Source organism: Pseudophryne corroboree, chromosome 4 (assembly GCF_028390025.1).
Source record: "Pseudophryne corroboree isolate aPseCor3 chromosome 4, aPseCor3.hap2, whole genome shotgun sequence".
In the NCBI taxonomy this organism is placed as follows: Eukaryota; Metazoa; Chordata; class Amphibia; order Anura; family Myobatrachidae; genus Pseudophryne; species Pseudophryne corroboree.
This window is the reverse complement of record NC_086447.1, coordinates 356,250,766-356,273,421: the sequence shown is the minus strand read 5'-3', so window position 1 is coordinate 356,273,421 and position 22,656 is coordinate 356,250,766. Positions and strand designations below refer to the sequence as shown.

At 44.0% G+C, this 22,656-nt stretch overlaps 1 protein-coding gene across 1 annotated transcript in view; it reads right to left on the bottom strand.

Annotated features, from left to right (window-relative positions):
- The window catches only part of LOC134909538 (mucin-4-like), a 278,478-nt gene that overhangs the window by 67,802 nt on the left and 188,020 nt on the right, over positions 1 to 22,656 (bottom strand). Inside the window, exons 16-19 of the mRNA XM_063916527.1 lie at positions 18,993 to 19,151; positions 5,058 to 5,236; positions 3,425 to 3,575; positions 2,763 to 2,861 (exon numbers count right to left, since the gene is read on the bottom strand). Of these exons, the coding sequence (XP_063772597.1) occupies positions 2,763 to 2,861; positions 3,425 to 3,575; positions 5,058 to 5,236; positions 18,993 to 19,151 (588 nt within the window). The remainder of the gene's footprint in view (positions 1 to 2,762; positions 2,862 to 3,424; positions 3,576 to 5,057; positions 5,237 to 18,992; positions 19,152 to 22,656) is intronic.

The window sequence follows — 22,656 nt, the reverse complement described above, 5'->3', positions numbered from 1 at the left end:
TATTTGGCGAAAATATGTTGCGTGGTGTGAGGCCAGGAAGGCCCCAACAGAGGAATTTCAGCTGGGTCGTTTTCTGCACTTCCTACAGTCAGGAGTGACTATGGGCCTAAAATTGGGTTCCATTAAGGTCCAGATTTTGGCTCTGTCGATTTTCTTCCAGAAAGAACTGGCTTCACTGCCTGGAGTTCAGACATTTGTAAAGGGAGTGCTACATATTCAGCCCTTTTTTTGTGCCTTCTGTGGCACCTTGGGATCTCAACGTGGTGTTGAGTTTCTTAAAATCACATTGATTTGAGCCACTTGAAACTGTGGATTTGAAATATCTCACGTGGAAAGTGGTCATGTTATTGGCCTTGGCTTCGGCCAGGCGTGTGTCAGAATTGGCGGCTTTGTCATGTAAAAGCCCTTATCTGATTTTCCATATGGATAGGGCAGAATTGAGGACTCGTCCCCAGTTGCTCCCTAAGGTAGTATCAGCTTTTCACTTGAACCAACCTATTGCAGTGCCTGCGGCTACTAGGGACTTGGAAGATTCCAAGTTACTGGACGTAGTCAGGGCCTTAAAAATTTATATTTCCAGGACGGCTGGGGTCAGGAAAACTGACTCGTTTTTTTTTTTATCCTGTAGGCACCCAACAAAATAGGTGCTCCTGCTTCTAAGCAGACTATTGCTCGCTGAAATTGTAGCACAATTCAGCTAGAGCATTCTGCGGCTGGATTGCCGCATCCTAAATCAGTAACAGCCCATTCCACGAGGAAAGTGGGCTCATCTTGGGCGGCTGCCCGAGGGGTCTCGGCTTTACAACTTTGCCGAGCTGCAACTTGGTCAGGGGCAAACACGTTTGCTAAATTCTACAAATTTGATACCCTGGCTGAGGAGGACCTTGAGTTCTCTCATTCGGTGCTGCAGAGTCATCCGCATTCTCCCGCCCGTTTGGGAGCTTTGGTATAATCCCCATGGTCCTTACGGAGTCCCCAGCATCCACTAGGACGTCAGAGAAAATAAGATTTTACTCACCGGTAAATCTATTTCTCGTAGTCCGTAGTGGATGCTGGGCGCCCATCCCATGTGCGGATTGTCTGCAATACTTGTACATAGTTATTGCCTAACTAAAGGGTTATTGTTGAGCCATCTGTTGAGAGGCTCAGTTATATTTCATACTGTTAACTGGGTATAGTATCACGAGTTATACAGTGTGATTGGTGTGGCTGGTATGAGTCTTACCCGGGATTCAAAATCCTTCCTTATTGTGTCAGCTCTTCCGGGCACAGTATCCTAACTGAGGTCTGGAGGAGGGGCAAAGAGGGAGGAGCCAGTGCACACCAGATAGTACCTAATCTTTCTTTTAGAGTGCCCAGTCTCCTGCGGAGCCCGTCTATTCCCCATGGTCCTTACGGAGTCCCCAGCATCCACTACGGACTACGAGAAATAGATTTACCGGTGAGTAAAATCTTATTTTTTTCTCTCTGAGTACAAATCTGTTACTGTGAGCTCCTTAGCACTGCAGTCTGGCAGATTACTTGCAGCTGCAGGCAAACACTACTCTGCCATCCAGATTTGTTGTTCACATTCACTTTTGAAGGTACCGGCACACCATCTCCAATGTGTATACACGGCTTGGACCCATTCACACAGAGCATGTAATGAGAAGATCTGTAGTGCTGACAGTTGCGCGCCCATTCAGGCGCGAGCATGTGGTGATGATTCACACCAATATAGGCATAGCCCTTTTAACCTTGATCAAACCTTAATAGCAAAAAGGTGAACTTTTCTACTATTGTTTTTGTTCTTCAGAATATTACTTGAAAGTTATTCAGATGCCCACATGTAAACTCCCTTTTCAATTTCTTTCTAATGACATTTGGTCACTAACTTGCCCATGCAACACTGGGTACTTCAGCTAGTGATTTATATTATTGGCAGATTTCATTCATGGAACAATTGCAAATTGCTAACTAAGACGAAGACTGCTACATGCCCTAGTTATTTAGATAACAGAAGCAGCAGTAGCTATAGCAGGGATTATTATTAAAATAGTTCCTCAGATTTCAGATTAATGACTATGAACCTGCACAAGAGGCAGTAGACATAGAACCGACAGACTTTTAGTATTATCCATGAGCTATGGATTTTTTTTTACCAAATGCAACAATATATGAGAATATGTTAAACAATTGCATTTCTCTATAGAATACCATATGTACTGATTACTATAAAATTACAAATGAAAATGTAGAATTTAGTGAGCATCATAGAAGAAGAAGTACAGTAGCTTACAGGAACATTTATTGATGTAAGTATGTTGCAGCTGCCAATTGACCCAGAAGTGTCTGGCTTACAATTAATGTACACAGGGCTGTAAATAGGGCATTGCAGTCAGTGTAACTGCACAGAGCAGAGGTCAGAGTGAAAGGAGAGACATCATGATGTCCGGTCTCTCCTATAGTATAGAGGAGCAACCGAGGAGCCTGGAGTAGTGGCAATGAGAGTTAAAGCAGTGGTAATGCCACCCCTACCCTCCTCTGCCTCAGCCTGATCTAGCAGCAGGACTAGTGTTTTTTTTATTGTTAATAAGGGTCACTACTGTGTGGCATACTATGTATAAGGGGTAATACTGTGTGACATACTGCGTATAAGGGGTAATTCTGTGGTGTAACGTGTATAAGGGGTATTACTGTGTTACTATGTGGCATACTATGTATAAGGTGTACTACTATGTCACGTACTGTGTACAAGGGTTACTACTGTGTGGCATACTCACCGGTAAATCCCTCTTTGCAGTTACAGCTATAGTTCCCTGGCAAATTTGTACACGCAGCATGTGGAGAACATGGTTTCATTTCTACACATTCATTAATATCTGTGACAGTAATACAAAATCAGCATGATGTTAATGTAGTGCAAAGCATACTGTACATGGCAAATAACATTGATAGGTAGAACAACACAATCTTGGTTAATGTCTCTTGTTTTTTTAGCCAAATGCACCTTAGTCTGGGAACACAATATGCAATAGGACGTTCAAACAGCTAACAAATGACATATAGCATAGGGCATCTGTCCATGTGTACATAAGATATGTCTGTGAATGACGTTATTCAGACATACCACACTGAACTGCTGCATAGCCAAAGAACCTATATCTTGCAGATATTTTGGTACATCTGCATGTACCAACCTTTATGCCACCGGAGTAATGGCCAACAATGACATCACAACTGAGCAGCAAATTTAAATGCCCACCCAGTTGTGAGGTATGGCCAACATATAGAGCAGTAAGTGTACATGCTTACCGGAATGGGCCGCTCAGTCGGTGGATCCGTGGGTCACTAGATCTGTTGTTAAAGTGTGTACCCAGCCTTAGAACGGTCTATTTAATTTAAATAACACAGTATACAATCTAATACAAAATTACATATTCACCCATGCAATGTAATCCATCCCCAGAGTAGCCATCAGGACAAGGCTCACATCCATTGTTACATGATACCCCAGGGAAGCACTCTTGAAAACACGGATCTGGAAGGATTTGGCAATATTCTCCTGTGTTATTTATGCAATTGCAGCCTGCAATCTGTCATTGAGAACAAATAATCAGATTACCAAAAAGATCAGAAGGAAACGTGCCACTTTCTCAGCAGACAGGAGTTGTTTATTAGCGCACACAGTATATACATACCTATAATAAGGGGAAGTGTCATGGAAAAGCACTGTCATTTTTGTTTATACTGTAAGTTGTGTGACAGCTGTTTCACATCTTCAGACATATGATAAACATATTTTTACTTTTTAGCACTATGAATAAAATATGGTGCTAAAAAATTAATATGACCCTCATTCAGCATCAGTAGCAGTTTTTGCTGAATCGTAGAAACGGCTACTGAAAAAAATCTTATGCAGGGGGCTGCCCAGCACAGGGCATGGATACCCAGCATGAGAAGTGCCACCCAGCGCAACAATCTCATTTAAAATGCAATCGCTGTGTGACCACTAGGATTGGCAGTAGCCCCCTGCATACGCAGGATGGCTAAATATGCAGATGCACCGGCATCATGTTTTCCATTGCATTGGCCGCGTGTGATGTCTCTAACCCAGGGCCAGATTAAGCCTTGGGGGTACCCGGGGCACTTAAGACAAGCCCGCCCCCCCAAGGCAGGGAAGTGTATTTTAAATTGTGCATACCTCCCACCATGACCCATTCCAGGAGGGACATGCTCTCTATCTTAACTTCCCTCTTAACATATGAATTGTGTCACCTGTGTTGAACTATTTAATAGATAAGAAAGATGTTTCAACACAGGTGATTGCAGTCAAAATGTAAGACAGCATGTTATCCCTCCAGGACTGGGTCGTGCTAGGATGTATGGATTGTGTATAATACATTTAACCCAATGGGGTATATTAGATAAAACTAATAGTTTAATAATGCCTGGGTACTGTTTAAAGCTCCACCTAATTGAATGACAACTATTTTATAAAATTTTCATGTAGTGGAACAAAGACAACTTAAACAACCTTAGAATACACACAGAAAAAAAAAATCTATAAGTTATATTATTACATGCAAGAATAGCAGCAGCAGCCTCTCTACTACTTACACAGTGGTACAGGACTCAGGAGGACTCTGTATGCGTGTCTCTCTCTCTCTCTCTCTAGACCTTTATTAGATAACAGATTACACAGGACTCAGGCACCCATTCAGGCAGGAGGAGATGCTGGGATCCCTGTGTCACTTACAGCTCACCCCTCTCCCCCCCTTAATCTGGCTATGCTCTAACCCTAAAATGGTCTGGACACGCCTGCGTTGTCCAGAACACTCCCCCTTAACGTTGTGTTGCTGTCCCCCTCGATGGCCACCTCTGTCAATCAAGTTGTGATCACATCCTTCCGGAATGCAATCTGAGAGTCCGCGCATGCGATGTGTCCGAAAATTGCTGTTTGCGATTTTTGTAATGCCTGTAATTGATACTGAATGAGGGCCTTCGTTTGCAAATCCTGGCAAAATGACTGGTGTTAAACATCAACAAATTTAATTTTACATGATTCAGTTACTCACAGAAAGAGAGCTGCCACTGACTTTATTTGTTGTATTATAATCACACTCAGATACGTCTCTACAATTGCAGACCACAAAGTTGGGCTGGAAGGTGGATGAGAAGTTTTGTGAGTCGGTGGCTACAAGAGTGAAAGTGAATTCTGATGTACTGGTTGGTGTCCACGTCAGAGAGCCACCAGCTGTAACAAAACAAAAGTAAAGTGAATAAGAATAAAATACAACTCTAGCTTTTTGCGCTGGACATAAAGTTTGGTTCATTTGATGTACTCATCTGTTTAAAGAATTTAATGTGGGATGATTAATGAAAGTTGCTGGAAAAATAACCCTGCTGTGTCTCAATTACCAATAAATAAAAAAAATCTGAATATATGAAATGTAATTTAGAGGTGGATTACAAGCGTCAATTCTTTCTGTACAAATAAACAGACAGATTTCATTAGAACAATTATTGTCCCATCCTCCTCCATGGTGAAGGAAAAACAGAGGCAATTACTGTATTTATTTCCATTTGAGGTATCTTTATTTATTGACTGTACTCAAACCTATCATTGTTTGCCAGGATCTACTGTACAGTATATTACAACATACAGTATTCCATGAGCAGTAGAAAGACAGTAGTCATTAAAGAGAGATCAGGGTAGCATTAAAAAAGCATTAAAGAGTACTGGGCACTAATATAATAAATATGGTATGTTTTAACTTGTGGAGAATTTTTTAATGGTCACGGGGCCTGATTCAGAGTTGTACGCAATGCCGATGTTGCATGCATTTGAGCAATTATTGGCAGGCTTGCGCACGTGCTATTCGCAATGAGGATTTCATTGCAAAGTGATTGAGAGGAAGTGACTGCTTGGAGGGGTTAATGGGGAGTGGTTGCTAAAACGTAGGCATGTCATGGGCATTTTTAGGTTGTGTATCTGACATCGTCTGCGAGCTCTTACATACAAAACCATGGTGCCTGCGTCATTACTTCCGTGTCCAGTTTGCATATGCATAGGGCTACTCTTAAGACTGATGTTCCTTGATCTTGTGTATAGGCTGTAAATTTGTAAGCAATTGCGAACGAGTTGTGTGGACGAAGACCCGGCACACATAATAAACTTGTGGCGCATTCACAATTATTTTAAATGGATGAATTGGCACTAGGCACCATGTTATGTAAATGTATAGGTAATAATGTGTTCTAACATGATATATTCAGTGTGCTGTACACAGTTGGAGAATTAAGGTCTACACATGTGTAAATGCATGGACACTGCACTTATGAGTAATGTATAAGGTATTTTCGTTTACAAAGGCCCTGACATTTGGATACAGATAGTGCAGGAGACATTCTCACATACTGCAGGAAGTCCAATGGCAGAACAGACAGGGGTGATCAGGGCGATCGCCCCCCATAAACACACATTCGCAGCCACCGTGCCATTTACTCAATTTGCATCACTTACTGATCTCACTACTATGGTGTGGGATGGGAGAGACGATTCAGCAAATCAGATGACATCTGTGGGTCATTTACCAATGAGAAGCCTGCATATCTCATTGTACTTCCTCGTTGTCAGCTAATCAACAGCCTGCGTGCGCTATGTGTGGTGGGACCTTAGACTCTGCCGTACTGCCACATTTTGAATAACCTACTTTCTGTGCAAGTGCACTGAGTGCAGTAAGTAAGCAGTGGTGGCCATGCCACAGTCACCGCCAAGCAGCAGCAGCACCAGGCCGTCGTTATACCCGCACCATGGTGGAGGGTCCATTCTGCACGCTAAGTGGGGGGAGATTCTGAGCCTGGGTTCTCCAGGGTCAGTGTGTGGTAGAGCTGCGAGGCAGTGCGGTCAGCAGCAACTGCAAGGTAACTATGCCTAATGCCAGTCTCTGGTTTGCCATCAGGGCCCCCACCCATTGGTTCCTTTATTGCCTGTTGTTATAGTAGCTCCTCACTCACTATGAGCTGTACACAGATTGCGTTCAAATAAAAAATAAAAAAATAGTTAGAATGTACTACAGCACAAGCACAGCCTAATCTCACAGTCATATGCAACTCTGCAGCATATGTCAGTGGAGGCCAGTCACCTCTGACAGCCCCTGGGAGAGTCTCTCTGATTCCTGCCCCAGGCACCACCAGCACAGACGCTCCACTAGTGGTCTGGACTCCCTTCTTTCTAGACTAGAGCATGGTTTGGGGGGTTGGGGGGGGGGGGACGACACATGCCGGGGGGATGCCCCCCACCCCTCTACAGTCAGCGCTGTGCATCCCCGCTCTCAGTATGCAGCAGCCACATTACTGCTATCACCACGGACCCCCATCCACAGAGCAGCCCTTTACAGTGAATCACCCACCCCGCACTACAGCTGGTACTGTGCACCTCCCCCCCCCATCACCATTCTCTCATCTTTGTGTTATTGTTATCTTCTCTCTGCATTTTCTCCATTATCCTCATCTTCTCTAATTTTCACATAACCTCAGCCTCTATTATTTGTATTTCCAATATCAACCTCTCTTCCCAGTATTGTCCCTATAAGCCTCTATTCTTTCTTATTTCTCCATCAGCATCTCAAATCTGTGTTGTCCATATCAGCCTCTCCTCTGTGTTGTCCATATCAGCCTCTCCTCTGTGTTGTCCATATTAGCCTCTCCTCTGTGTTGTCCATATTAGCCTCTCCTCTGTGTTGTCCATATCAGCCTCTCCTCTGTGTTGTCCATATCAGCCTCTCCTCTGTGTTGTCCATATTAGCCTCTCCTCTGTGTTGTCCATATTAGCCTCTCCTCTGTGTTGTCCATATCAGCCTCTCCTCTTTACATTTTACCTATCAGTATCTCCTCTTTGTATTGTCACTATCAGCCTCTTCACCATTGCTCCTTCCCATTATATTGTCCCCATGCTACTGTATTTGTATTGTCCCATCCTCTCATTCCTATATATTTCCTTTCTGTATTGTAGTTCTCAACGTATTTGTAGCATTAACACTGAACCCTCATTATTATATTATTCCCATTTTCAACTTTCTAGAGTATTATACCCATCAACCCGACTGTAATGTTTCTGAACTCTGGAATGTAACATACAGATGTGTCCTTTACATCTTGGCCAATGCCGCATTCGCATTGCGGGCCATTTGGCTGCTAAAGCATTTTTAACCTCCCGCACTCGCAAGCAACAAGCTGGGAAATCCAGCCGTGCTAGCGGGAAGCAATGCTACTGCTACCCAGCACAGAGAGGGGGACCGGCAGAGGTGCTATAGCAGGGTAGCGGGAAGATCACGCTCCCCGTAGTTTAGGTCCTTTGTAGTTTGTGTGGTATTGGGCCAGCAGTGCTTTCAATGGGGGCTATGGACGTAGCAGGAGACCACGCTGTGCGGCAACTCAGGACACATATGTATTAGTAATGTGCTTTCTGTGCCTCTCTCCTCCTCCTAGACCTTCACTGCGAAAACAAATCTAAGAATACTGTAAGGAACTACCAATAGAATCAAATAGAGACCAGAGACCAGTTTGCACTAATATAAGCCCAACCTCCCACTGTCTGCCTTCAACAGTGAATTTGCAGATACAGTATATAATAATAATAATCTAAAGAGCTTGTGAAATATGCCGCTGGTAATAAGGATGGTTGTTGTCTGACTAGTATCCTATGACACGTTATGAGGGGGGCAGGGCTGGAAGTCGGAGGCGTAATGCATAGAGAGGGAAGGAGTCCGGATTAATTCATAACTGTCCCCCCTAAAAGAAAAGTCTAGATCCGCCCCTGAGCAAGTCATATGCTAATTATCCTCCTAGTGTGAAATTGTCCATAATTTATTTCAGCCAATGCCCTCCAGGAAGTATTGAGGAACATCCTAAAAGGGTATTAAGACTGTAATTAATCCAAACTGGATTTAGTCTTCGATATATGAAAGGAGGAATGCAATTGAAATTCAAGTTATAGTTACATTTTGGGAGACAGGTATGTGCTAAATCATATTGTGCTTAGCAAAGCAAATGGTTTACATATACGAGTGTAAGGGAAGCAGGAAATAATTGTTCCAGTTCTTTAGCTACTTTGAAATTTAATATGTATTTATTCAGATTTTGTGAGATAGCATGATTGTGTAAAAACAACAGGGCAGAACTACCGCTGTGATATTCTGTGTTGGATTAGGATAAAAAGGAGGCCTGTGAGCCTGTTTTTTTTTATATACCTTCTGTGACACTGCTGGGAATATCTGTATGCAGTAGCCACCATGCAAAAGGGAAGAGTATTCTTTTTATTTATTATTTGAGCAATAAACATCTTGCATCTAAGACAACTACATCTGAATTCCTGCGACCAGCAGAATTATGCCAAATGCAGTTCTGTTCTCCGGCTATTCTGGGTTGAGTCCAGCGTCTCCAAGGTCCGCCTTCTGCCAACTATCATGCAGGGCCTGGTCCATGTGAGGGACCAGTGGGAATTAGCCAATGAGGTGGCATGTACACAATGTTTCTGTTGTTAAGAGATTCCAGTGCTCAACGACCCATTCCCCACCCTCTATGCCCAACTATACACACCAATTAGGAGGCATGTCAACAGAATGTTTACGTATACACAGCAGCAAGCGGTATCAGGTGCCAATGGTAGGAGCCTGAGAGAAAATCAGCAGTTACAGGTGCCGGTGGCAGCAAAATACCGGCCCACTGCACAGTGGGTGGAGTCAGAAAAAGGCAGTTACTAACGGTAAGGGGGATCACTTATTGGCCCAGGTCCCATGGGATTAAACAAGTTTGTGATCATTTGGCATAGGCAGCAAGCTGCATCTGGCATCACAGATATTGATGAATTGCAATAGCTCAGGTGGGCAATACATACATACATACATACATACATACATACATACATACATACATATTATTCAGAACAGCCAAGATAAACAAATGCTATAAAGTGAACAATAGGGAAAAAAAATATATAAAAAAAATATACAAATAAAAAAGGATATAAAAAAACAAGATCTCCAATTCAAGTAGGCTAATACCAGTATACAACATATATGAACCAACAACCTTAAAAAAAAAAAATAAGGACTATGGGGGGGTATAGAGAATTCTTAGCAGTTTTTGCTACATTAGAAAGTGTACAAATCATACTAGGGATTCTGACCAGTCTAGGGCTGGTTGACATTATGGTCGGGGACCTCATGCTGTGTGCCTCGCTGCTATTGTGTCACCCGCCCTGGCAAGTTTGGCCTAGTGCTGGTTATTTGAAAATAGGGAAGACTTCATACAGTTTCTGTCCCCGATTTTTCAATACAAGACTAGCATGCCCATGATGCCTGGCCTTGCTGGCACTTGTGTTTCTCCAAGTGCCATCATGTCATGACAGTCTTGCTACAACCAGTAGTCCACCTATGAAGAACAATATTAATATTTAATTTAAGAATTCATTACCTCCACAACCAAAGAACCAAAGGGTGCAACCAGGGGTGTTTTAAGAGAGGAGGAGGCCCGTGTGCAGCCTCTTCCATCCAGGCCCCCTCCTCTCTGCTGGCAGCGCTGTAGGGTCTTAGCACTAGAGGGTTCAGACTCAAATACGCAGGACTATTACATACCTCCCAACTTTCACAAAAGGGGATTCAGGACTTCTGAGCGGTGAAGTGGGTGTGGTCTCAAAAGGGGACATGGCTTAGCAGGATGTTGCACTTGCAAGCCACACCTCGCTATTTCGTCAGTGAGGGGGCATGCCCAGCACCCTGTGAGCTGCTGGCATGCCTCCAGTTCCTCTGTCTCCCGTGAATAGATGCTGTGCGCATACGCACAGCATCTATTCACCGCTGCTATGCAGAGCAGTGAGTGATAGGGAGCCTCCCAATTACCCCCCTCCCCCCACCGTGGAACACTGTGGCCTGCGGGTTAGTGCACAAAAAACGGGACTGTCCCATGAAAATCGGGACAGTTGGGAGGTATGTTTATACAGTCTGAAACACGTTAAGTGTGGCTCCTATTGTGTGGACTCCAAGTATATACAGCGACTGTTAATGGATTTCCCATATGGTGGACCTAAGCATCCAGAGCAAAGACCTGGGCAGCCCCCAAAAACATCTGGAGCTTTAATGGAACCCCCTTACTAAGGCTTGTGCTGTGTTTGCCATTGGAGTTGTGTTATATGCTTTTTATCTTCTCTCAAATTCTACTGTAATTGCACATCTGTTTTCTCATACGTCCTAAAGGATGCTGGGGTCACATCAAGAACCATGGGGTATAGACGGGATCCACAGGAGACATGGGCACTTTAAGACTTTCAAAGGGGTGTGAACTGGCTCCTCCCTCTATGCCCCTCCTCGAGAATCCAGTTTAGAATCTGTGCCCAAGCAGACTGGATGCACACTGAGGAGCTCTACTGAGTTTCTCTGAAAAGACTTTGAGTTAGGTTTTTTATTTTCAGGGAGCACTGCTGGCAAAAGTCTCCCTGCTTCGTGGGACTTAGGGGAGAGAAGTCAGACCTACTTCTGTGAGTTTAAAGGCTCTGCTTCTTTGGCTACAGGACACCATTATCTCCTGAGCATTTGGAACACAAGGTACGCCTAGGGGTTCATTCCCAGAGCCCGCCGTCACCCCCCTTGCAGAGCCAGAAGTCAGAAGACAGGTGAGTAGAGGAATATCAGAAGACTTCAGTGATGGCTTTGAGGTACCGCACAGCGGGCGCGCTGCGCGCCATGCTCCCACACACAACAGCACTGCAGGGTGCACAGGGCGCGGAGGGGGGGTGGTGCCCTAAGCAGCATATAAACCTCATTTATCTATCTGGCAACAGCGGACAAGGTGCCTGGGCACTGTCCGGACCCCCGCCAGTGTCAAAAAGTAAAAAAATTAGTGGGTCTGAAGCGCGCCAGTGAGGGGGCGGGGCTTAGCCCTCACAGCACAGCCCGGCACCATTTCTCTTCACATGGCTGCAGAGACGCTGGTCCTTCCTCACACTGCTGTAACAAGTAACAGGGTGGGAAACGGGGGGGGGGGGGGGGGCACAGCGATTTTGGTGCATTATACTAGTTTATAAAAGCGCTGCAGGTCTGGGACATTGTCTGTAGTGTTCAGACCGGGTTTTGGGCGCTGGGGTGTGGGCTGGCTATATCTCCCTCTGTGTCTCTCTGACAGGCTTTGCTGTAGGTCTGTCCCCTATAGGCCCAGTGTATCTGCGTGTGGTGGGTGCACGTGTGTCGGCATGTATGAGGCGGAGTGCTCCACCCAGGAGGAGACTGTGTTGAGGACACAAAAGGCTGTGTGAGTGACCCTGTCGGCACCGCCGACACTGGATTGGGTCAATGTTTTGAGTGCTTTGAATGTAAATGTGGCTCTGATTAATAAAAGATTGGATAAATCTGAGTCTCAGAACCAGACTTGGAAGAAATCCGTAGAGGATGTGTTGTTTCAATTCCAGACCCCTTCGGGGTCACAAAAACATTCATTTGCCTAGCTGGCAGACACGGATACCGACAATGACACTGACTCAAGTGTCGACTATAGTGATGCCAGATTATATCCAAAACTGGCAAAGAGCACTCAGTATATGATTGTGGCTATAAAAGATGTATTACACATCACTGAGGACCCTGCTGTTCCTGATACTAGGGTCTGCATGTATAAAGGGACCTGAGGTAACTTTTCCTCCATCTCATGAACTGAACGCGCTTTGTGAAAAGGTTTGGGAAAATCCTGACAAAAAGTTTCAGATTCCCAAAAGGATTGTAGTGGCGTATCCATTTCCCTCTGGGGATAGGGAAAAATGGGAGTCACCCCCCATTGTGGACAAAGCTTTATCACGGCTATCCAAAAAGGTGGCTCTTCCATCCCCTAGAAGATCCTGCAGATCGTAGGCAGGAAAATACATTGAAATCCATTTATATCTCCACGAGTATGCTACTCAGACCAGCCATTGCATCTGCATGGGTGAGTAATGCTATCGAAAAATGGGCAGATAACTTGTCATCTGAATTAGATACCCTGGATAGGGATAACATTCTTCTAACGCTAGGTCATATCAGGTACGCTGCAGTCTACCTAAAGGAAGCTGCGAGAGATATTGGCCTCTTGGGTTCACGGGCCAATGCCATGGCAGTCTCAGCTAGGAGAGTATTGTGGATTCATCAATGGAATGCTGATGCTGACTCCAAAAAAGCTATGAAGTCTCTACCGTATAAAGGTGGTGTATTGTTTGGTGACGGCCTCGCTGAGTTGGTATCTATGGCTACTGCGGGTAAGTCATAATTTTTACCTTATGTGCCTGCACCACAAAAGAAAGCACACCAGTATCAGATGCAGTCCTTTCGGCCCCATAAATACAGAAAAGGCAGAGGGTCTTCCTTCCTTGCTACTAGAGGAAATGGAAAGGGTAAGCGATCACCGGCCGTGGCCGGTTCCCAGGAGCAGAAGTCCTCCCCGGCTTCTGCCAAGTCCACCACATGACGCTGGGGCTCCTCTGTGGGAGTCCGCACTGGTGGGGGCACGTCTCAGGCTCTTCAGTCAGTTCTGGGCTCGTTCGGGCCTAGACCCGAGGGTTTTAGAAATAGTGTCCCAAGGGTACAAACTGGAGTTTTAAGACGTCCCCCTCACCGATTTTTCAAATCAGCCTTACCAGCTTCTCTTCCAGACAGGGAAGTGGTATGCGCCGCAATACAAAAATTGTGTCACAATCAAGTTATTGTCAGAGTTCCCCCTGTCTCAACAGGGAGAAGGCTTTTATTCGAGCCTGTTTGTGGTTCCGAAGCCAGACGGCTCAGTCAGACCAATCCTGAACCTCAAATCCCTCAATTTCTACCTAAAAAAATTCAAATTCAAGATGGAATCTCTCCGGGCTGTGATCTCCAGTCTGGAGGAGGGGGATTTTATGGTGTCGGTAGACATAAAGGATGCCTACTTACATGTTCCCATTTATCCTCCACATCAGGCTTACCTGAGGTTTGCAGTTCAGGATTGTCATTACCAATTTCAGACGTTGCCGTTTGGTCTGTCCACGGCTCCGAGGGTTTTCACCAAAGTAATGGCGGAAATGATGGTTCTCCTGCGTAAACAAGGAGTCACAATTATCCCGTACTTGGACGATCTCCTAATAAAGGCGAGATCCAGGGACCAATTACTGCAGAACATTATGCTCTCCCTGACAATACTGCAGCAACATGGTTGGCTCCTAACCTTGCCAAAATCGCAGTTCGTTCCGACGAGACGGCTGTCGTTTTTGGGAATGATTCTGGACACAGAATTACAGAGAGTTTTTCTTCCAGTGGAAAAGGCTCTGGAAATTCAGAACCTGGTCAAACAAATTCTGAAACCAGCAAGAGTATCGATCCATCAATGCACTTGGTTGCTGGGGAAGATGGTGGCGGCCTATGAGGCCATTCAGTTTGGCAGATTCCATGCCAGAGTGTTTCAGTGGGACCTATTGGACAAGTGGTCTGGGTCCCATCTGCACATGCACCGAAGGATAACCCTGTCCTCCAAGACCAGAATCTCACTCCTGTGGTGGCTACACAGCTCTCACCTCCTAGAGGGACGCAGGTTCGGGGTCCAGGACTGGATCGTAGTGACCACGGATGCGAGTCTCCGAGGCTGGGGAGCAGTCACGCAGGGGGAAAGCTTACAGGGAAAATGGTCAAGCCAGGAAATGTGTCTACACATAAACGTGCTGGAGTTAAGGGCCATTCACAATGGCCTTCTACAAGCGGAACATTTTCTTCGCTATCGACCCGTCTTAATTCAGTCGGACAACATAACAGCAGTAGCGTACATAAACCACCAGGGTGGAACAAAGAACAGAGCGTCAATGGCAGAGACCACAAAGGTGCTGCGTTGGGCGGAAAGGCATGCAAGTGCTCTATCAGCAATCTTCATTCCAGGAGTAGACAACTGGGAAGCAGACTTCCTCAGCAGGCACGATTTCCATCCAGGAGAGTGGGGTCTTCATCAAGAGGTCTTTGCAGAAGTGACAAGTCTTTGGGTAATTCCTCAAATAGACATGATGGCGTCTCGCCTCAACAAGAAACTTCAGAAATATTGTTCCAGGTCAAGAGACCCTCAAGCAATAGCAGTGGACGCCGTAGTGACACCGTGGATGTTTCGGTCAGTGCACGTGTTTCCTCCGCTTCCACTCATTCCAAAAGTGATAAAGATCATAAAAAGAACAAAGGTTCAAGTGATCCTCATTGTTCCAGAATGGCCAAGGAGGGCTTGGTATCCAGATCTTCAGGAATTACTCATAGGAGATCCCTGGCCTCTTCGCCTGAGGGAAGATCTGTTACAGCAGGGGCTGTGCGTGTTCCAAGACTTACCGCAACTTTATTTGACAGCTTGGAGGTTGAACGTCGGATCCTAGCCCGAAAGGGTATTCCCAAGGAAGTCATCCCTACTCTTATTCAGGCCAGGAAAGGAGTAACGTCTAAACATTACCATCGTATTTGGAGAAAATACGTGTCTTGGTGTGAATCCAAGAAAGCTCCTACGGAAGTATTTCAGTTAGGATATTTTCTCCATTTTCTACAAGCCGGTGTGGACGCTGGCCTAAAGTTGGGCTCAATTAAAGTTCAAATTTTTGGCTTTATCAGTTTTCTTCCAAAAACAATTGGTCTCACTTCCAGAAATTCAGACCTTTGTGAAAGGCGTATTGCACATCCAACCTTCTTTTGTGCCCCCTGTGGCACCATGGGATCTTAACGTGGTTTTGTAGTTCCTTCAATCTCATTGATTTGAACCTTTACAGGAGGTAGAGTTGAAATTCCTTACTTGGAAAGTGGTCATGCTGTTGGCCTTGGCATCCGCAAGGCAGGTGTCTGAGTTGGCGGCCTTGTCTCACAAGAGCCCTTATTTGACCTTCCATGAAGATAGAGCAGAATTGAAGACTCGTCAACAGTTTCTGCCAAAAGTGGTGTCTTCGTTCCATTTGAACCAACCTATTGTGGTGCCAGTGGCTACTGACGCCTTGCTCGAATCGAAGCTTCTCGATGTAGTAAGAGCTTTGAAAATTTATGTCATCAGAACGGCTCAGTTAAGGAAACCAGAGGCTCTGTTTGTCTTGTATGCTCACAATAAAATTGGGGCTCCTGCTTCCAAGCAGGCTATTCAGCAGGCTCATTCTACGGCTGGATTGCCATTACCGAAATCGGTGAAGGCCCATTCTACCAGGAAGGTGGGCACGTCCTGGGCGGCTGCCGGGGGGTCACGGCATTACAACTTTGCCGAGCAGCTACTTGGTCGGGTTCAAACTCCTTTGCGTAGTTCTACAAGTTTATTACCCTGGCTAATGAGGACCTCATGTTTGGTCAATCGGTGTTGCAGAGTCATCCGCACTCTCCCGCCCGTTCTAGAGCTTTGGTATAAACCCCATGGTTCTTTATGTGACCCCCGCATCCTCTAGGATGTATGAGAAAATAGGATTTTAATACCCACCGGTAAATCCTTTCCTCTTAGTCCGTAGAGGATGCTGGGCGCCCGTCCCAGTGCGTACTGTATCTGCAGTTCTTAGTTGTGGTTACGTTTATAGTCAGCCTGTTGCTGATGTTGTTTATGCCGTTGACTTGCGTTGTGTTAAATGCCATGTTGTACGGCGTGCTTGAGGTGTGAGCTGGTATGTATCTCACCTTAGTTTAACAATAAATTATTTTCCTCTAAATGTTCGTCTCCCTGGGCACAGTTCCTATAACTGGAGTCTGGAGGAGGGGCATAGAGGGAGTAGTCAGTTCACAACCCTTTGAAAGTCTTTAAGTGCCCATGTCTCCTGTGGATCCCGTCTATACCCCATGGTTCTTGATGTGACCCCAGCATCCTCTACGGACTGAGAGAAAAGGATTTACCGGTAGGTATTAAAATCCTATTATTACATTTCTGTTTTTAAAGGAAATCTGTACTACAGTGTCTTTGTGTGTTCTCTGTGTCTTTCTACACCCATGCTGCTACAAGTGCATAAGGGAGATATATAAAGTTTGAAATACAGTAGGAGCAGGTTACCTTGTCTAAAAGTAGGGGTTAAGAGAATTGAACCACTGAGCTTACTTGCCGTGCATCTATTGGATTTACTTCCAACAGGATCTGAGTGAAAGGACATTCTGTTAAATACTGATGGTGATTATCTACAATTTTTTATTTGATATTTGACACACCTTGTGCCGTTATATGTGAATATTCTCTGTGCAATCTTTTGTTGTTCTAATATGCATGCGCAGATCTCCCGGAAAACAGAGCAGTGAACATTTTACCCAATGGTTTCTCTACTTAGCATGCACAAAATGCCAGGAAAATGGCCAACATGCTATTTTCCTGGTGATTGCTACAGCGCTGCTGCCATATTAGCTCGGGACTCTGGAGGGGTAAGTATTCAAGAAATGAGGGGCATTGTGTGTGGTGTGGGCCCCCCTGAACTCAGGGGCTCATGTGCACTACGCACACTACACCCTTTATAAATACGCCAGTGGGTGCAGCTCAGGGCTGGTTGTCCTTAGGGAGGGGGACACCATTTTTTTGGTAGGGTCCCCACTTGCCTATAGAAGGTTATTATAGGGTAGTGATGGCCATTGATGGTTCTGCCAGTTATAATCGACGGAAGACCATCAATTGAAATTGATGGGTGAGTGTTGAGCATGTGCAGACCTCACCCATCAGACAGGTGCTGCCATTGATGGTGCGACATCGGTGCACATTTATTGAAGGATTAAAAAACAACAACTTGCTATTGGCTATAGATCAATGGTTGCAAAACTATTGATAGTCGATGGCCATCTCTATCATAGGCCTGGTTCTCATTTTTGTTTTTCAAATCTTTAAGGTTTTTAAACATATAACAGCAAAGCCTGCAGAGATCCTATCAATCTGTGCAGTTCTTGAAATCCACCACTGATTGATGACAAATTCTCATTGGTTTGTTGTTGGGTTTGCTGCAAGATAGGGGCTTCAAAACCGATGGGCAAAACAGATACTTACATTAGACACTGAACTGCCGTTGATGCCCATTCCTTTTAAATTAACAGCAAATATGGATGCTTAGTAAATTTACCTTCAAGTGTCAGTGTTTCCCTTGGGACCTTAAACATTTTGGGACCCAAACTGGGGTTGTGGCCCACAGATTATGCACACCTATACTACACTGTTTATTATGCTCTTGAATAGAACATAAACATGTGCTTTTGCTGAACTGTATTCAGTATAGGCTGCAGAGCTGAGCTGTGTGTCTTATCCAAAGGAGTAATAAATAAATTAATAAAAAAAATAAAAAAAAAATTGATAAAAAGCTGAAAAGGAAGCTTAAAAGATAAAGATATCTTAGTAACAGTTAGTTAATGGCCTGTAAATAAAAAATAAATTAAAGTTGACAGTGACAAACTCTTGTTGTTATTATTGTTTATCAGTCATATAACACCAAGAACAAGACAATGAAAATGTTTGCTGATCACATTATATAAGTCCCTTAGCATAATTACAGTTTGGATGCTATGAGATGATACAGTATATGGGACCTGATTTTGAGTCTGACACAGTGACAATATCAGACACAGTGGAGCAATGCTTTTCATCTGTGCATGTATGAGAGTTGTACTGCACATATGTCCCAATTTTGTTGCAGTACAAGCGGTTGCAGAAATGCATGCGGTGTTCCACTGTACTGACTGGGAGTTAACAGGGGGTTGGCTAAAAATATGCACGGAGATGTTGCATCTTATGGAATTTTTGCAGCCATCTAGCTGAAGGCAGTTACATACAAAGATAATCACATAGGAAGCCATACCACAGGACTGGTGCATATTTTGATGGTGCAACTCTAAAAAGATGCACCAAACGGTAATGCAGCGTCTATGGACACTGACAGCGTGTGTCAGTCCTTGCACATTACACATATGTACACCAGCAAAGGGCTTTCTAGCAGCGTTAGCGTAATGTCGATGTGTCCAACTCAGGGACAGGCCCCTGATGTAGTGATATAACATACAGTAAGCACAATCACTCACCAGTTGCACTGATATCTGAAGTAGTAGTCTCATCTGAAGCTGTATCAAGCTCAGCGGTAAAGCTAACTCCTGTCCCATTGGTAGTGTACAGTACTGTAACACTGCTGTTAATGAAAGCTTCAATGGTTGCGTTACCAGCAATAGAAGGAGGTACAGCATCTGAAACACAGACAGGAGATATGTTACACCAACTAATGGATGCAGCTGTTGTACAGTGCTGTTATTTACTACTATTCATGTCACCTTACAATCATGTATATCAAATACATTTTACATTTTCCACAGCAAAGGTAAGCTTTCAGGGAATTTAAAGTAGACAGAAAACAGCTTACATTGTATAATACAGTCAGGGCATCAGCTGGGAGGGGATGAAGGGGTTTAGAGCATAGCCAGACTAAGGGGGGGGGATACTGTACCCCAGCCCCCCCCCCCAGAGCTGGATTAAGGGGGGGTCCGGGGTTACATACCCAGGGCCCCCCTTTCCAAAAGGGCCCACTGCCACACCACAGATCGGATCTCTCTTCCGATCCAATCTGCGGTGCTGCGCTCCCCGTCCTCACTGCAGCAGCAGCCGCATAGACAAGACAGCGAAGGCTCAGCTGTCCAATAATGTATGAATGAAGCAGCCTGCCCCTGCAGCCTGTGTGCCCAGCCAATGACTGAGTGGCAGGCTGCTTCATTCATACAGTATTGGACAGCTGAGCCGTCGCTCCGCTCAGCTGTCCTGTCTGTGCACAGCTGTAGTGCGGACAGGAATGCAGGGAAGGAAAGTTTAACTAAGCTGCTGCCTGTCATATTAAAAATATATTATTTATAAAATAAATATATATATATATATATATATATATATATTGGGCAAGAGAAATGTACAGGTGCGCTGGTAGATCTTAATTAATGGGTTGCAGTCCACAGGTAATTCCACCCCTTGGCTGTTACACTGGTGAACCACCACCGCTGCAATTCTCCAAAATACTCAGGACCCCTTGAGCAGATTTCTGGAAAAAAGGAATTCAGGAGAATGCGCCCATAGGGCAAATCAAATTTATTTCTTAAAACATTTCATTAAAAACGAATCACAGGTATAGGTGTACTAATACCTTTTTGGACCCACTCTTTGGGCCAGTTTGTGCGCATGAACAAAAATCCACAAGGCTATTACACCAACCACTGTGTCCAGAAGCCGGGACCGTGCACCGCGCTGCTGTCAGAAGCCCGTCCGGCCACCCGCAGCGATCACAGCGAGATGCATACACCGAGTGAAGCAGACGTCTAGCAAGCTCCTCCCCAACGCGTTTCGTAAGCGCTTCGTCAGGAGGCTGGCTTGCAGACGTCATCTGGACCTTAATATACCAACCCGCATGTTATCACAAGCTGTATCCAATAATTAGCGGTGAATGAACAATCCTCAATCCACCAGCAATATATACAAGTTTTAAACACAGACATAGTTTATAACACATGGGTCAAAATTTTGGTATTAAGTTACATACACTCACAAGTTAGTTTTGTTTACACAAAGTTTAAAACAATACATGCAAAATTTGCAAAAAAACACACGTCTATCCTTGATCACTAATGATCACTTTTTATCTCCTATAAAAGGTTTCTTTCAATGTGGGGTCTGTAAAGTGTGTAGTCTGGTTGACAAGGGCGCTAAAAATATAATGGGGAAAGTTAGTACACGTCCTAATACAATTCAGTCTTTTATAAACTGCAATACCAGTTTTTGCATTTATGTATTAATGTGTCCGTGAGGACTCGTGTACGTGGGAAAGACCAAACGGGTATTGAAAATCAGAATATTGGAGCACACGAGAAATATAAAAAATCGTGTGATGAATCATAGTGTCCCGCGGCATTTTTCAGAGCGACACAATGCCGACCCTTCTTCTTTACAATTTGCGGTGATTGAGCATGTAGCATTAAGTAAAGATGGGGGTACTAGAGATGAACAGCTGCTCAGAAGGGAGACCTTCTGGATTCTAACATTGAATACACTGATCCCACGCGGTCTAAATGAGAACTATGAGATCACTCCGTTCATTAGGGATCGGTAGTGTATCTCCTTCATGCTCCTTCTTTCGTTCTGTTTTCTTTCCCCTCTCTTTCTCTCTATCAAGTAGCCTGTGAGTGTTATATGTTATATTTATTTATTTGCAGTATTAGGTAAATATGATATATAGATTAACTTGCTCTGAGTCATTTGGCTGCTGACTGAGGATACAACATCGATTTATTTATCCATCGGTGTAGTTTTTGTTTATGAAATTTTATGCTTATTTAATGCTGACAGTTATATTCTTATTCCTATAGATTTTTTATCTTTAATCTCATTGTTTATGTGTTTAATGAACACTCTGTATAGTCAAAAAATCTTTCTACCAATGGGCGGCACTTGAAGTGTGTGTCTATGTCATCTCTAAAAAGTAGTCTTTAACAAAGGAATTTGCTTCTTTTTTATGTTCAATGTGAGTATGGTCATTTTTGAATTTTTAATTATGCACATATGTGATTCATGGGCAATTATGCTTATGATGTCTTCTATTAGGCTTTTAAGGAATATTGGAGCAGTCAAGGATAGACGTGTAGAAGTGGGGATATATATATCAAGTATATATACAGGCGCTGTGATGGGTGGTTTATCCTAGCAGCTGTAAGAATAAGGGGTAGTCAAGCCCTTTTGAAACCAAGGTGTAAACAAAGAAAAATATACAGCGCTGATTGACACAGAGTAATATAGCAATAAATGTATTTAATATTAATTTAAAAAGACTTATACATGTAAAATCATGTCAAATGAACAAACCTGAAATCTGTGTCTCACAATTAGATCCTTGATGGGCTTTGAGACCTTAGTAAATACTAGCACCAATAAGCATTAGCAGGCCAAGTGTAGAGGCAGTCATTAATACGGACCAAATGCATACTAGTTCATCAATTGGATGTAATTACCAAGTCTGTGTTCCGGTTAGAAAGACTCCCATAGATACAAGTTCGTATAGCAACGACAGCAATTGGTGGGGTCCTGGTTCACAGTTTGATGAATACTCCGTGTTCCAATATGTGGAATCTCCTGGAAAGATTAATGAGCGATGGCAATATTGACAATGGAGTCCTGGTCCACGGAGAAAGTCGAATGCAAGGTCCTGACTGAATGGGTTTATTCAATGATGGTGCTGGTCAGCAAAGGTCCACCCAAGGTCTATACCTGACACGTTTCACTGCTCCAGGCAGCTTTATCAAATGGGTTTAATGAACGCTCTGTATAGTCAAAAAATCTGTCTATCAATGGGCGGCACTTAAAGTGTGTGTCTATGTCATCTCTAAAAAGTAGTCTTTAACAAAGGAATTTGCTTCTTTTTTATGTTCAATGTGAGTATGGTCATTTTTGAATTTTTAATTATGCACATATGTGATTCATGGGCAATTATGCTTATGATGTCTTCTATTAGGCTCTTAAGGAATATTGGAGCAGTCAAGGATAGACGTGTGTTTTTTTGCAAATTTTGCATGTATTGTTTTAAACTTTGTGTAAACAAAACTAACTTGTGAGTGTATGTAACTTAATACCAAAATTTTGACCCATGTGTTATAAACTATGTCTGTGTTTAAAACTTGTATATATTGCTGGTAGATTGAGGATTGTTCATTCACCGCTAATTAT